This window comes from Grampus griseus, assembly GCF_964374135.1.
Source record: "Grampus griseus genome assembly, chromosome: 17".
NCBI classification, from domain to species: Eukaryota; Metazoa; Chordata; class Mammalia; order Artiodactyla; family Delphinidae; genus Grampus; species Grampus griseus.
In genome coordinates this window covers 53,978,951-53,996,858 of record NC_139011.1, presented here as the reverse complement: position 1 = coordinate 53,996,858, position 17,908 = coordinate 53,978,951, and the positions used below count along the sequence as shown (strand labels likewise).

Genomic DNA, 17,908 nt, shown 5'->3' with positions numbered 1-17,908 from the left:
TGTCTGGTTTTGGTATCAGGGTGATGGTGGTCTCATGGAATGAGTTTGGGAGTGTTCCTTCCTCTGTAGTTTTTGGAAGAATTTGAGAAGGATGGGTGTTAGCTCTTCTCTAAATGTTTGATAGAATTCACCCGTGAAACCATCTGGTCCTGAACTTTTGTGTTTTGGAAGATTTTTAATCACAGTTTCAATTTCATTACTTGTGATTGGTCTGTTCATATTTTCTATTTCTTCCTGGTTCAGTCTACGCAGGTTATACCTTTCTAAGAATTTGTCCATTTCTTCCAGGTTGTCCATTTTATTGGCATAGTGTTTCTTGTAGTAGTCTTTTAGGATGCTTTGTATTTCTGCGGTGTCTGTTGTAACTTCTCCTTTCTCCTTTCTAAGTTTATTGATTTGAGTCCTCTCCATCTTTTTCTTGATGTGTCTGTCTAATGGTTTTTCAATTTTGTTTATCTTCTCAAAGAACCAGCTTTTAGTTTTATTGATCTTTGTTATTGTTTTCTTTGTTTCTATTTCATTTATTTCTATTCTGATCTTTATGATTTCTTTCCTTCTGCTAACTATGGGTTTTGTTTGTTCTTCTTTCTCTAGTTCCTTTAGGTGTAAGGTTAGTTTGTTTATTTAAGATTTTTATTGTTTCTTGAGGTAGGATTGTATTGGTATAAACTTCCAACTTAGAACTGCTTTTGCTACATCCCATAGGCTTTGGATCATCATGTTTTCATTGTTATTTGTCTCTAGGTAATTTTTGATTTCCTCTTTGATTTCTTCAGTGATTTCTTGGTTATTTAGTAACCTATTGTTTAGCCTCCATGTGCTTGTGTTTTTCACATTTTTTCCCTGTAATTTATTTCTATTCTCATAGTGTTGTGGTCAGAAAAGATGCTTGATATGATTTCAATATTCTTAAATTTACTGTGGTTTGATTTGTGACCCAAGATGTGATCTATACTGGAGAATGATCCATGCGCACTTGAGAAGAATGTGTAATCTGCTGTTTTTGGATGAAATGTCCTATAAATATCAATTAAATCTATCTGGTCTATTGTGTCATTTAAAGCTTGTGTTTCCTTATTTTCTGTTTGGCTGATCTGTCCATTGGTGTAAGTGAGTTGTCAAAGTTCCCCAATATTATTGTGTTACTGTCTATTTCCTCTTTTGTAGTTGTTATCAGTTGCCTTATGTATTGAGGTGCTCCTATGTTGGTGCATATATATTTATAACTGTTATATGTTCTTGGATTGATCCCTTGATCATTATGTAGTGTCCTTCCTTGTCTCTTGTAACATTATTTTAAAGTCTATTTTATCTGACATGAGTATTACTACTCCAGCTTTCCTTTGATTTCCGTTTGCATAGAATATCTTTTTCCATCCCTCACTTTCAGTCTGAACATGTCACTAGGTTTGAAGTGGATCTCTTGTATACAACATATATATGGGTCTTGTTTTTGTATCCATTCAGCAAGCTTGTGTCTTTTGGTTGAAGCATTTAATCCATTCACATTTAAGGTAATTATCAATATGTATGTTCCTATTACCATTTTCTTAATTGTTATGGGTTTGTTTTTGTAGGTCCTTTTCTTCTCTTGTGTTTCCCACTTAGAGAAGTTCCTTTATCATTTGTTGTAGAGCTGGTTTGGTGCTGCTGAATTCTCCTAACTTTTGCTTGTCTGTAAACCTTTTGATTTCTCCATTGAATCTGAATGAGATCCTTGCCAGGTAGAGTAATCTTGGTTGTAGGTTCTTCCCTTTCATCACTTTAAGTATATCATGCCACTCCCTTCTGGCTTGTAGAGTTTTTGCTGAGAAATCATCTGTTAACCTTATGGGAGTTCCTGGGACTCTCTGGGCTTCCTGGACTTGGGTGGCTATTTCTTGTCCCATGTCAGGGAAGTTTTCAACTATAATCTCTTCAAATATTTTCTCGGGTGCTTTCTCTCTCTCTCTTCTCCTTCTAGGACCCCTAAAATGTGAATGTTGTTGTGTTTAATGTTGTCCCAGAGGTCTCTTAGGCTGTCTTCATTTCTTTTCATTCTTTTTCTTTATTCTGTTCCACAGCAGTGAATTCCACCATTCTGTCTTCCAGGTCACTTGTCCATTCTTCTGCCTCAGTTATTCTGCTATTGATTCCTTCTAGTGTAATTTTCATTTCAGTTATTGTGTTGTTAATCTCTCTTGTTTGTTCTTTAATTCTTCTAGATCTTTGTTAAACATTTCTTGCATCTTCTCAATCTTTGCCTCCATTCTTTTTCCGAGGTCCTTATCATCTTCACTATCATTATTCTGAATTCTTTTTCTAGATGGTTGCCTATCTCCACTTCATTTAGTTGTTTTTCTGGGGTTTTATCTTGTTCCTTCATGTGGTACATAGCCCTCTGCTTTTTCATTTTGTTTATCTTTCTGTGAATGTGGTTTTTGTTCTACAGGCTGCAAGGTTGTAGTTCTTCTTGCTTCTGCCCTCTGGTTGATGAGGTTATCCTAAGCCATATTTTATATACACAGTATGAAATAAGACAAAAAAAAGGGGGTCATTGTCTTCATTGTTTAGACTCATATAAAAGTAAAGTCTTTTGACTTAATTCTAAGGTAGTCTCATCAGTTTTCCATGTCAAAGCATAATCAGCTGGTGCTTGGTAAATGTTTTTTGCAGAATTAAATTTCTTGCCATTTTCCTATAACTATTTATATATTAATAAAATAGTTTAAAACATGAATGTTTCTTAAAAATTTTAAACACCAAGGTTTAGATTAAAATGTCCTCAACATTTGCCTACATTTAACCCATAATCATAAGTTTAAAAACTTACACCTACCAACTGGTCTCCTTAATTATTAATTAGGAAATGTTTAGCAGTGAATCATTTCCTGATTTATTTACTTTTTGCAAAGATATAGTTAATTTATGAAATCAGAAAATTAGCTGGAAGCAATCTTAGCCTATTTTATAGTGGAGAAAGTAAGACTCAGAAGGTTTTTAGTGGCTTGCTCAAGATGTCACAACTAGCCAGAGGCTTCAGGATTATAATTTTCCTTTAATATGTTAGGAGGTACAAAGAATACCTGGTTCTTTGGAGACACAGAGGAGGCAGGAGAACCCTAATCTGTCACCTGGCTTCCCCTGTCCTAAGTTGTTTTGTTGCCAATAAATGACCATGAATGGTATGCTGCTTCTCTCTTCATTACAAAATATTTACTGGAAACAAATTATTCAGTCAATATTTAACCAAATATATTACAAATTGTTCCACTACTCAACTATAAATAGATGTATTAAAAATTCTACAAATTGCTGTAAAAAAGAAAATAAGTAAATGTAGAGAGTGTAAATCAGAATTAGACTAACAATAGTATTATCTTAATTAAATGCTACGTTTCCATTCCATGTCTCTCTCATTTTATTTAGCCTCTGCATTAATCCAGCCAGAATTTGAATTAGTCCAGATTAAGTCTTAATATATTATTTGTAGCTTTTTACTAGTTCCAAATTGTGCATTTTCATCCAAACAGGTATAATAATTCTGTCAGATTCATATAAAAGCAATTTTAAGTGTACAGCAAATTGTTATATTAAAATAAGTTTTTCATATCTTTTTTCATAGACTTGAGTCAAAGGAGCCTTTCCTGTCTGTTGGGTGAGTATATGTCTAAATTTTTAAAATCTCAATTCTCTAATTGATTTTTAATTCAAATTAACAAGGTCTTCTGAGACAGTATTTTCAGTCCTTTTAAGCCCATATTCAAAGTCATAACCTACCATTGATTCATCATTTCCTCAGCAATAGGGCTATCTACATTTAAAAGGCAACTAAAATGCTCTCTGGGCTGTTTTCTGATCTCAGAAATTTAACTAATGAATGCATATGAAATCCTGTATCCTATGTAAATCTAAAAAGGTACACAGTGATTATCTCATCAAGTAAAAGTGTGCTCTGATTGGTTTTAAAAATTCCTCTGAACCACAGCTTCAGTATTCCTAGTTTGTCTACTCATTTTTGTACTGTTTCCTTTCAATCTACTCTATTCAGTATTTCTTCCCCCTTTTTCTCTAAATCTGTATCCAAAATGTTTTTCTTTTTCCCTTTTCTCTCATTTCACTTTTTTTTCTCTGCTGCTCCCACTGACTGCTTCTCTGAACACAAAGCTGAAAAACTCTGAAGCAGATTAAGTAAGACTAATGCTTACCCTCTCTGATAGTATCATTCTGAGTCACAGTACATGTTCTAATAAAAATATACTGTTGACAAGAATATGCACATACTATTTTTAGCCATTTAGCTAATTAAGACTCAGCAAAGATGTTTTTACTGATATATTACATAATCCTTTGACTAACATATTAAAATGTTTTATTAAGGGACTTCTGTCTCATTATGGTTGATGTTATAAAGTATCAAAAAGCATTGGAAGATGTGACATCTAGTTTAGAAGAAATCATGCTGTATTTGATAAGAAAAACACCCCCACACACACACATAGGCAGTCATGACCAGAAACATAGGATGGGGTTAGATTTTTAAATGATGACATCAGTTTTCTTTTATTAATTTGCTTGTAGCCGGTGAATATTTCTGTCACTCATTGAAAAAAATGGTTCCCTCTGCCCTTCTCCTCCTCATAAAAGCCTTTCAGAATGCCATTTGAATTACAGGAATCAAAATAATTGTTAGGGGTTCTGGGAGAGAAAAACAGTAAATGCATTTATTGGAGGACTTCATGAAAAATGAAAGGTCAAGTTGATCTGGTCCAAAAAATTCATTAGCACATACTTCTTTCTTTCATTGATCATCAGATCCTATTTTTAAAAACTTTTAAGCCTGAAGTAATCTTTTGTTTTGAGTGCATATGTGCCCTGCCTTCAAGTCCAGAGGCTGGAATAGCTTCTCTTTATGCCTCAGTGCAGTTGTTCTGCAGCATTTCCTGTTCTCTCCACTACAGTGAGGTGGAATCCACTTTTTATTGCAAACCTCTATTTTACAAGGACAGATGCTCAGTAGTCTTTGTTTGAAACTTATCAGGAATTTAGAACTCAGTATTAGAGCACTGAGAAAAACTCTCTCCAAAAGAAAGATCTATCACTCAGCAAATACTACTCAAAATGGGAAAACTGGCATGGCAGTAAGAAGATATTGCTTTACTTAGATTTGTCTTAAAATAAAGTGGGGAAACAAGCAACCCAAATAGTTCTGCTGACTGGATACTTTAATTTATAGCTAAATGTCTTCATTCTCCTGTAAGAAAATGATTTTGAATAAGATTGTCCAAAAGTATGTATGAATCTCTATCCTGACCCTGTTCAGTAAAGGGAAAGGGTGATAATGAACATAATGGACACATATGAGCCTATTAGGCAACAGATAATCTACTATAAGAACCATGATTCAAATTTGTGTCTTTAATTTTGTCACTTGCCAAAGGGAATAAATATGCATGATGTACTGTCTATGGTATCAGTTGACATGTGAGTATTTAAGGTCGAGTTTTTCTAGAGCCCTGCATATCTTATTACATTAATTTTAATTCTATGTTCAATAAAATTACATTAATGAATAAATCAGTACTAAATATTGCATACTTCAGTCCATTGTCCAACAGTGTCTGAAAGCACTTATTAATATACTGTACTTCTAGAAGTTGCTTCCACCCTCGTAGACTCCGACACTTACAAGCTAGTTTTATTAACTTAGTCAGTTTCTTAAACTCCCAAATCTCAGGTCCCTAATCGGTGAAATGGAGATAAAAAAAGAAAATTTAAATCAAGGATTTAGCACTGTTCTTGGCATATAGTAACTGTTCATAAATGTTAGCTATTATTACAGTTATGGAAGTTATATTCATAAATAATGTTCTAAAAACTCAATCACAGAGGTCTGAAATAGTTTAGAGAATACAACTCCACTTCTATAGCTGTGCTTTGAGTTGCATGGGGAAACCAAAAGAAGTTTTTATAATGGGGAGAGAAAAATGAAAATTGTGAATGGAATAAACATGAGTACCAATATTCTGCTTCATATTTTAATGATGAACACTAACAATTGTTATTTAAAACTTTAATGGGACCTTAAGAAACAAGAAACATCTCAAATAAACAATGTAACCTTACACCTAAAGCAATTATAGAAAGAAGAACAAAAAAAAACCCAGTTAGCAGAAGGAAAGAAATCAAAAGATCAGATCAGAAATAAATGAAAAAAGAAATGAAGGAAAAAATAGCAAAGATCAATATAACTAAAAACTGATTCTTTGAGAAGATAAACAAAATTGATAAACCATGAACCAGACTTATCAAGAAAAAAAGGGAGAAGACTCAAATAAATAGAATTAGAAATGAAAAAGGAGAAGTAATAACTGACACTGCAGAAATACAAAGGATCGTGAGACATTACTACAAGCAACTCTATGCTAATAAAATAGACAAACTGGAAGAAATGGACAAATTCTTAGAAATGCACAACCTTCTAAGACTGAACCAGGAAGAAATAGAAAATATAAACAAACCAATCACAAGCACTGAAATGGAAACTGTGATTAAAAATCTTCCAAAAAACAAAAGTGCAGGACCAGATGGCTTCATAGGAAAATTCTATCAAACATTTAGAGATTAGCTAACACCTATCTTTCTCAAACTCTTGTAAAATACAGCAGAGGGAGGAACACTCCCAAACTCATTCTATGAGGCCACCATCGCTCTGATACCAAAACCAGACAAAGATGTCACAAAGAAAGAAAACTACAGTCCAATATCACTGATGAACATAGATGCAAAATTCCTCAACAAAATACTAGCAAACAGAATCCAACAGCACGTTAAAAGGATCATACACTATGAACAAGTGGGGTTTATCCCAGGAATGCAAGGATTCTTCAATATATGCAAATCAATCAATGTGATAAACCATATTAACAAATTGAAGGAGAAAAATCATATGATCATCTCAATAGATACAGAGAAAGCTTTTGACAAAATTCAACACCCATTTGTGATAAAAACTCACCAGAAAGTAGGCATAGAGGGAACTGTCCTCAATATAATAAAGGTCATATATGACAAACCCACAGTCAACATCGTCCTCAATGGTAAAAACTGAAACCATTTCCACCATATGATCAGGAACAAGACAAGGTTGCCGACTCTCACCACTATTATTCAACATAGTTTTGGAAGTTTTAGCCACAAAAATCAGAGAAGAAAAAGAAATAAAAGGAATCCAAATTGGAAAAGAAGAAGTAAAGCAGTCACTGTTTTCAGATGACATGATACTATACATAGAGAATCCTAAAGATGCTACCAGAAAACTACCAGAGGTAATCAATGAATTTGGTAAATTAGCAGGATACAAAATTAATGCACAGAAATCTCTAGCATTTCTACACACTAATGATGAAAAATCTGAAAGTGAAATTAAGAAAGCACTCTCATTTACCATTGCAACAAAAATAATAAAATATCTAGGAATAAACCTACCTAAGGAGACAGAAGACCTGTATGCAGAAAATTATAAGACACTGATGAAAGAAATTAAAGATGATAGAAATAGATGGAGAGATATACCATGTTCTTGGATTGGAAGAATCAACATTGTGAAAATGACTCTACTCTCCAAAGCAATCTACAGATTCAATGCAATACCTATCAAACTATCAATGGCATTTTTCACAGAAATAGAACAAAAAATTTCACAATTTCTATTGAAAGCCCAAAGACCCCCAATAGCCAAAGCGATCTTGAGAAAGAAAAACAGAGCTGCAGGAATCAGTCTCCCTGACTTCAGACTATAGTACAAAGCTACAGTAATCAAGACAGTATGGTAATGACACAAAAACAGAAAGATAGATCAATGGAACAGTATAGAAAGCCCAGAGATAAACCCACTTACTTATGGTAACCTTCTCTTTGGTAAAGGAGGCAACAATATACAGTGGAGAAAAGACAGCCTCTTCAATAATGGTCCTGGGAAAACTGGACAGCTACATGGAAAATAATGAAATTAGAACACTCCCTAACACCATACACAAAAATAAACTCAAAATGGATTAGAGGCCTAAATGTAAGGCCAGACACCATCAAACTCTTAGAGGAAAACATAGGCAGAACACTCTATGACATAAATCACAGGAAGATCCTTTTTGACCCACCTCCTAGAGAAATGGAAATAAAAACAAAAATTAAAAAATGGGACCCAATGAATCTTAAAAGCTTTTGCACAGCAAAGTAAACCATAAACAAGACAAAAAGACAAACCTCAGATGGGAGAAAATATTTGCAAATGAAGCAACTGACAAAGGATTAATCTCCAAAACATACAAGCAACTCATGCAGCTCAATATCAAAAAAACAAAGAGCCCAATTCAAAAATGGGCAGAGACCTAAATAGACATTTCTCCAAAGAGCATATACAGATTGCCAACAAATACATGAAAGAATGCTCAACATCATCAATCATTAGAGAAATGCAAATCAAAACTACAATGAGATATCATCTCACACCGGTCAGAATGACCATCATCAAAAACTCTACAAACAATAAATACTGGAGAGGTTGTGGAGAAAAAGGAGCCCTCTTGCACTGTTGGTGGGAATGTAAATTGATACAGGCACTATGGAGAACAGTATGTAGGTTCCTTAAATACTAAAATTAGAACTATCATACGACCCAGCAATCCCACTACTAGATATATACCCTGAGAATACCATAATTCAAAAAGATCATGTACCAAAATATTCATTGCAGATCTACTTACAATAGCCAGGACATGGAAGCAACCTAGTGTCCATCAACAGATGAATGGATAAAGAAGATGTGGCACATATATACAATGGAATATTACTCATCCATGAAAAGGAATGAAACTGAGTTATTTGTAGTGAGGTGGCTGGACCTAGAGACTGTTGTATGGAGTGAAGTAAGTCAGAAAGAGGAAAACAAATACTGTATGCTAACACATATATATGGAACCTAAAAAAAGAAAAAAAAATGGTCAGAAGAACTTATGGGCAAGATGGGAATAAAGATGCAGACCTACTAGAGAATGCACTTGAGGATACAGGGAGGGCAAAGGGTAAGCGGTGACAAAGTAAGAGAGTGGCATGGACATATATACACTACCAAACGTAAAATAGATAGCTAGTGGGAATCAGCTGCATAGCACAGGGAGATCAGCTCAGTGCTTTGTGACCACCTAGAGGGGTGGAATACGGAGGGTGGGAGGGAGGGAGTTTCAAGAGTAAAGAGATATGGGGACATATGTATATGTATACCTGATTCACTTTGTTATAAGGCAGAAACTAACACACCATTGTAAAGCAATTATACTCTAATAAAGATGTTAAAAAAATAAAATAGAATAAAATTTTAATGGGAAGAAGTATTGATAAAATTTTAATGTGCATCTCTTCTTAATGTAAATTAGGGAGCAAAATTCTTCCTTTGATAAATTTGCTACAGTAATAATGAAATAAAATGTTTAAGTGTCACAAACATAAATTCAAATTAAATATGCCAGCAGAAAAATTTGTCAGAGAAAGTTATAACACCAGGAAATATTTGTTTATGGAAAAAGGTTAGGAAATTGTGAAAGGAAATTAAGTGAAATTTCAGATCTTAACCCTTCAACTATGTGGTGATTTAAGTGGAACTTTCTTTCCTATCCACCAATAAATGATTAGTAAAATAATTTCATTGAGAAAAATTTAAAAATAGCCTTTATCCTGGAGTGAGGAATGAAGGCTCATCCCAGAGTTTGATTCTGTTAATTCAGGTAGGTCAATAGATGCAGTGTTTTCCAAGGCTATCTAGGCAATTCTGATACCAGCCAGGGCTGGAACCACTGTCTACATCATGTATGCATCCTCCCTCATCCTTTCCTTACAAGCATACACAGGTTGTTCTTGCAGACATTTATGGTCTCTGGAATCTCCTTAAAAATCTTTGAAATACAACTTCCCATGGTCTCTCTCTGTTTTGGATATATATGGCGGAAGTGGACACATTGATTGAGAACTGTCTTGGAGTTCATCCATCAGAGACCAGAATAGATGTAAACAGACGAAAATTTGTGCCATGGAGATCACCATGGTGCCTAGGGAACACACTGCCTGTGTTCATTCTAATGTCATCCTAGATCTAAGGTTGGGATTATATTATTAAATACTATAGCTTAATATTTAATAAATATTCTACTACATGAAGATAAAAAGTTTTATATTAAAATTATTATAAGTATATTTAATATAAATAAATTTATATGTAACATGTATCACATATGTAAATTTATTTAAATATAGCATAAAATACATTTTTATTATAAATATAATAAATTTAAATAATAGATTTAAAAATTCAAGTTCTTGCCTATCTAACCCACCTAAAAGTAAAAAAAATCAATCAACTCTGTTTTTTAGAATGGAGCTTAGGCTTGAGTGCTAAATGAGTACTAGATGGTTGATATTCTACTCATCCTCAAAACATTACATTTTAGAGCAATTTAGAAAACTCTTCTGGCAAGTGTTTTCTTGTATGAGGCATCAGACAGATTCTGATTTTGGAAATAAGTTGGAAGAGAACAGACATCAATTTGTATTCAGAAAAGTGAGTAAGAACCAAGCAATAGTCTCAATTAAGTGTCTAAGATATAAATATTAGTTTGAAACTAGTCATGCCTTGAAAAATCTTTTTACAGCTTTTTAATGAAAAAAAAGAGATGAGGGGAAAGGAAGCTCCTGTTCATTTGACATTTGAGATTCATAGTGTAAAAAGACATGTCAAGACAATGCATGAATTCCCTTCAAGAGCAAGTGGCTGTCGACACTTTGCAGACACTGAGCCACTTAAAAGTATATTCAAGGCACTAAGTAAAATTTTCCATGTGAATTATTTCCTCTTACCTCTTTAACATGAAGTTAACCTTTTTCAAAGACTGTTACTATGAATGAGTTGTATTTTGGAATTGAAACTTTGAATCATACCAATGATTTTACAGTTGATGAATTTTTGTATGAGCAGCTTTATTATGAGGATGATTATTTACTGCATGGGTAAAAATTTTTTTTCAGATTTTTTCATTATATTAGAATAATTTAAATAACTCAGAAGAATTTGAAATTTTTATTGGAATAGCTCAGAATATATTGTTTCTCAGGCTTGGCTGAGAGACATTAAAAAACACATCAAGGATAAAAATCTCAAAATTATTATATTTATCTCAGTTAAAACACTGGCTCTATGAGTGAGCTAATCATGGCCCAGCCAATGGAGTTCCTGCATCCCCTGAGAGGTATCTGACCTATTCTACTTAAGTCCAACCATAAAGGGGCTAACACTGCCAGGGCAGCAAAACTCACCCTACAACTAAAAGTATTCCTAAGTAATTGCTAATATATATATATATATACACATATATATATATACACATATATATATATATACATACACCACACTGCATGGCATGTGGAACTTCCCCAACCAGGGATCAAACCCATGGCCCCTGCAGTGGAAGAACGGAGTCTTAACCACTGGACCACCAGGGAAGTCCCATGCTAACAGCTTTATTTTGTTAAATAATTTTCCTTGGGGAATATTTCCCCCTTTACTTTCCAGTCTTGGAACTGAATTTGGAGCTTCAGTGTACTTCTGCTATTGTTATAAAGACATTATTAAACCTCAACATTCTTATTAGGTCAAATATTTGTACTAGTTTACTTTTATCTAGGTTTTGTTTGAGACTTTGTATTTACTGACAGATGCTGTATATTATTATACCATTAGCTACCTATTTTAGGAGACTAAGTTCTGTAATTTGGTTTTCTTGGTTTGTATCCCATTCTGTCTTTTCTTAACTAGGTGCCTTGGGCAATTTCTTTAACTCCTCTCTGCTTTCATATTCTCCCCTGAAGTAATAACTAACTCTTAGGGCAGTTGTGAATAAGATAATATTACAAAGTGCTTAGAACAGCATCCAACACATAGTAAACAGGGATAGATATCAATTGTTATCAACATTCTGTGCAACATCTAAGTTATGTTATAAATCTTTCCTAAAGGAGTGAGTTCCTCTGAATTACAGAAATTTCAACTAATTAAGTCCAAAGGTCTGAATATTCTAGAAGAGTGGTAATGGATTGAATTCTTGGAAAGGAAGTTCAGAAGAGTGAAATCAAGCACAGTAGTGAAGAAATACTTTACTTGGGAGATCTTTGAGGAAGATAGACAAGAAAGACAGAAAAGCACAAAGACAGGAAGACAGTTTTGGAGTGTGCTCAGATTGATATAAAATAACAAGTACAATATTTAAAATTTTAATAATAGGAGCATGAAAATAGGAAAGCAATGCCAATTTAGGGATAGTTGCAAAAGAGCATCAAAAAGTAAAAAGAGAGTTATATGACTGCTGTAAAATGATTGGTTTTTACCAATCATTTAGGAATTAAAAGATGGTCTTAATCTAGGATTTGAGAAGTTGAAGAAATTGGCCAGATTGTCAGGAAATTTTTCAAGACAAAATGTAGGACTTGATTTTATCTTCAAGGTGAAGTAAGAATTCAATAAAGAGGTTTTAAGAGTAGCATTTCTGGAAGAAAGAATTGGAAGAAAAAAATGGCAGCAGGGAGAAGAGACTGCACAAAGCACATCAGACATCCCAGTCTAACAAGCCTGAAGGTTCATGAAAAGACAGGAGAGAGATTAAGATTGGTGAGTTAAAGTAGTGGCTATATACTGAGAAATTATGATAATGCAAGGAACTTCCTTTACATTCTAAGGATTCAGTAGAGTCATTGGATGGTTGTATGTGTATTTGTTTGTCTGTTTTGCTTTTAACTGAAGAATATTCTCCAAAGTGAGGTCATAGTAGAGTCACTTAGAAAGCTGTTGCAATAATTCCAGCATGACTTGAAAAGATTCAGAACTTGAGCAGAATGAAATCACCTCCCACATGTTAGAATGGCTGTCATCAAAAATTTGACAAAAGATAACGTGTTGGTGTGGATGTGGAAAAAAGGGAACCCTTGTACACTGTTGGTTGGAATGTAAGCTGGTGCAGCTGCTATGGATAATGGTAGGGAAATTCCTCAAAAAATTAAAAACAGAACTACTTATGTGATCCAGCAAGCCCACTTCTGGGTATATATACAAAGGAAATATTTTAAAATCAGTATCTGGAAGAGGTGCCTGCACTCTCATGGTCATTGCAGCATTATTCACAATAGCCAAGATATGGAAACAACCTAAATGTCCACTAACAGATGAATGGATATAAAAAATGTGATAATGTAATATATGTATGTATACACACACACACACACACACACACTGAAATATTATTCAACCTTTAAAAAGAAGGAAATCCTGCCATTTGTGACATCATGGATGAACCTGGAGGACATTATGCTCAGTGAAATAAGCCAGACACAGAAAGACAATACTGCATGATCTCACTTATATGTGGAAGCTGAAATAGTCAAACTCAGAAACAGAGATTAGAATGGTAGTTGCCCGGGAGGTGGGGGAAATGGGGAGACAAATTTTCAGTTGTGCAGGATGATTAAGTTCTGGGGAACTTATAGTTACAGCATGGTAACTATAGTTATTAATACTGTATTGTGTACCTGAAATTTGCTAAAAATGTAGATCTTACGTGTTCCCACCACAAAAAAAGTAACTATGCGGTGTGATGGATATGTTAATTAGATTGACTCTGATAATCCATTGCATAATGTATATGTATATCAAAACATCACGTTGTGTACCTTAAATGTATACAATTTTTATTTGTCAAAAAAAATCTAAAAAAAGAATGGAAAAGAAATGCCTGATGAAATATTTTCTTTAATTGTATCAGAATCAGTGTGATTGAATGATGTCCTAGAGGATTCTCAACTGAATTTGGTGGATCGTGGTGACAGAATGACAAGCAAAAGTCCAGCTATAGTGTTGAAACTAAGGGAAAGTGAGCAAGAAACTGTCCGTAAGCTTTAAATATGCCCAGCAGACATCATGGAATCACTAATGGCCAATTCAATGCCTATCTTTTGATAGTGCAGTTCCAATTTTCTCTAGGTCCCCAGGGAAAAAGGGATAAGAGGATAAAGCCAATTTTCTTCTTCTAAAAATCTATTTTTAAAATTTTTTTAGACTCAGGGCTACCACAAAATTAATGATTCCTTTAGCAACTGAACTTGTTTCATTTTTTTCCAAGGTCCTCCAGGCTACTTCTCTGGAGAGTACACAAACTTTCCACAGTGCTATTTTTATAATCTAAAGCAGTTGTGCTTTCAGGCCTGATGCTACAACTGTAATTTTAATTTATCAACCTGTCACTCAGTAAAATGCTGTAAAAACATTTGAACACTTAAACCCATCATTTATTTCTGCACTTGTCAATGACAGTCTTCTGTACTTGTCAAAATCATTTAAACTGTGCTACGATAGCATATACAATATCACAAATAAATTGGGTAATCAATCGTGTATGTGTATATTTTGACACTGGTGTGTTGAAAGCATGGATTCCAGGACATAGTTTTAAGAAGCAAGAATTCATTACACTTCAATAATAAAATACAGTAAAGTCATCAAAGAGTCTTCCTCAATTCTTACAATTTAAAAATGTCTTAGGAAACAGAGGGGCTGATTGTGACTGAAACATCTTTTTTTTCTTTGGTGAAATGTTCTCCTCAGGGAAAAGAAAGTAATTGCAGATTATAGCAGGGAGGAATATAGTGTTACCTGGAGGGAAGAAAATACATAGGATCATCAAGTAGATTTATTTAAGTTCTGCTTATAAAGAAAGCAGTCGTGCAGGACTTTATAGCTGATGATATTTCTAAAGAGTGTTATCAGCACTTTCACTACTATCTAATTCGTTCGTATAATAAAATGTCACATTAAGCCAAATGTCACAGTTCATATCAATTTTACTTTGAGAATTGGTAACATTATATATCATAGGCAGCCTCCCCCCCAAAGTTTGGATGAGACCTTTGATCATAATAAATTAAAGCATTTAAAATTGATCTATCATTTGATATAAATATATGTAGAAATAAAAAGCACCTGTTCAGTCATTAAATCCATTCAACCCAATAACAAATCTGATCTCATATAGGCTATATGTCTGTATAAGACAAAATGTTGTTAAAATTGTAACTTAAATAATATTGACTAAATAATCTGTACCATTTAAACTCTTAGCTATTAAAATTTTCACCATTTAATTATTTTTAAAAGGCAAGTCTAATGAGATTTAAAATATGCAGAGGATTTAAAATCACTTCATTATCACACAATTATAACTTAGTCAAAGTAATTTATAGCATCAAATACCTATACATAAGAAAATAAATAACTAAACTTGGCATACATAAAATCCCACCATGGGAAGAACTAATCTTGAGTGATATTATGGAATCAAATCTAAAGCAATCACGGCTTTGACAGGTATGTTAACTTATACAAATACCACTGTTTCCTTATTGCCACCAGCACTGTTGTTGAGGAACAAGTTTCTAAAGTGTCAAGCCACATTGGAAAGGGTATGCATATAATCTGATTGATGAAAGATATATTTATTGAATGTATATATGAATAAAATAGAAATGGTGGCTCAGATAATTTAGATGCCATATGTAGAAATATTGCATGAAGAGAGTGCTATTGATTCAATTTGAAATGAAATCTTAGTCTCCTGTACTTTTAAAATCTGTTCTGAAAACAATCGCTCACTGGAAATAAGTATGCAAAATAAATAAAGTGCTTAGCTTTCATTAATCTGAAATCAACCCAACTCAAAGGAAAGAAAATTAGTTACGTTTATTTGAAGAGAATAAATTCTTGCTCCTATTTTTTTTTTTTTTTTTTTGCAGTACGTGAGCCTCTCACTGTTGTGGCCTCTCCCGTTGCAGAGCACAGGCTCCGGACACGCAGGCCCAGCGGCCATGGCAGCGGCATGTGGGATCTTCCCGTACCGGGGCACGAACCCGTGTCCCCTGCATTGTCAGGCAGACTCTCAACCACTGCGCCACCAGGGAATCCCTCTTGCTCCAATTTTAACTCCATAAAATATACCTAAAACTGGCTTTCCAGTTGAATCATACTTGATTATCTAAATAACTTCCTGGAAGCAAGCACTCTTCTTAGAGGGTTCAAGTTATTAATTAGCCTTTATTTGTTGTTGCTCACTGAATCATTACTGATTCTCATATAGATAAAATAGATACTATAACTCTTTTAAAACTGGAAAACTGAGACATAGAGAGGTGATGTAATCTCCATAAAGACACATAGCACATTAGTAGCCATTTTGGAATGGAGTCCAGCCTAGGCCTTTTGCTTAAAGAGCTGCCAATTTCATGTGTACTAACATTTCATGCTCTCTTCTGAGTTTCATATTCATTTGAATCATCATGAATACCTAAATAATAGCTTTAATTATTCAGGAAAATAATTATGTACATAAAAAGTTATTTATTGCTTTTAGAGTCATTGTGAATCCCAGATTTGCATTATAAAACTGCTGGCAAAAGTTTTGAAGCCTCACTTTCCAATTAAATTCTGTTCATCCAGCCAAGAATGATTGATCTATATTTCATCAACCTTAAAATGTGACCTTTTCAACACTTTTAATGACATTTTCAAAATACAGAATACTTTTTGATTCAAAAGATTTCCTACTTAATGCTGCAGAACAAATCAGTTATCACAGCATAATCAATAGTGGCCAAATATTAGCAAAAACCAGGCATCACTTCTGCTTTAAGAGCTTATCAGGGAAAAAAAACACATTGAGTGGCTATATTTTTGCATGGTAACTAAGGTTTATATTAAAATGAAAAGCTAACCCCCAAATGTTTTATATTTTTAGAAACCTTACTATTTCTTCTGTGAACTTTTTACTAGATCACACTCAAAACTCAACATTTAGAACCTGCAGGCCATGTTCAACTTCAAAATGATATAATGGTGCCTGTGGTTTGACTCAATGGAAAGCTACCCTTAACTATAGCTTCCCCTTAGCTTCAATGAAAAGCATATGAAAGATGGAGCACCTGATAAAACATTTCTCTCAGATGTTAGCTAAATTATCATATCATGCAGGAGGTATTTCAATGAAGTGTATGTTATAGCCCAACTGGATACTAAAAATCTTGAAAACTGTTTTAAAAAGTAAGGCTTTCTAAAGAAGTTATTTTTAAAATGTGTTCCTTAATCATGGACCCTTGATTATCCACACTAATCTCAGTAGGTCCATGGCAGGCTAAATACTCCAAGTTCCCTTGTAAGACCACCAAGTCACAGATTAAGGCACTGCCTGATAAATCAAAGCACTCAGTCCTAATTTTCTTCAGTCATCGAGTTTTCATCTGAAGCTCTTGAGAAAGAATTTGATAGCATCTCTGCCCTTTGCACAATGAACAGCTGTTCAATTCCAATAATTGCATCAATTCATTATTTGAAGGGCACTGTAAGTGTGTGTGTGCAAAATGTTATGTGAGAACAACATCAGCTGCTATTCTAAACTAACCTACTACACAAGAATAGTTTCCTATTGCGTGATTGAATACTGAGCTTTCCTTCCATATTACAAAGATCACACGCCAAATTATTGCTGGAGAATTTAGTAAAATATTTAGACATTTATTTTTGACAGTGATGGAGGGTGATGCCAAATTATGTAGACTTAAATAACTAATATGTTGAAAATATTCTGCAATTCACAATATTTTTGAGAACACTGTTAATGGCTTAATATTTAAACTTTCAAAGTACAAGTTAAAAACAAGAAGTGAATGTTATGATGCCATTTCATTCTAATCAAGACTTCATTTCCAGGATCTTTATCCTTAGTTCTGAATATCAATTCAGTTATATTTAGGTGAAATTTACACAGTGCAAAATTCCGTTCAAGTAATC

The 17,908-nt window shown here is 33.8% G+C and overlaps 1 protein-coding gene across 1 annotated transcript in view; it reads left to right on the top strand.

Moving 5' to 3' along the window:
- Positions 1-17,908, top strand: part of RALYL (RALY RNA binding protein like) — a gene marked incomplete at its 3' end in the record, with an annotated part of 509,450 nt that overhangs the window by 352,769 nt on the left and 138,773 nt on the right. The window contains exon 3 of the mRNA XM_082674672.1: positions 3,605-3,637. Within this exon, the coding sequence (XP_082530798.1) occupies positions 3,605-3,637 (33 nt within the window). The remainder of the gene's footprint in view (positions 1-3,604; positions 3,638-17,908) is intronic.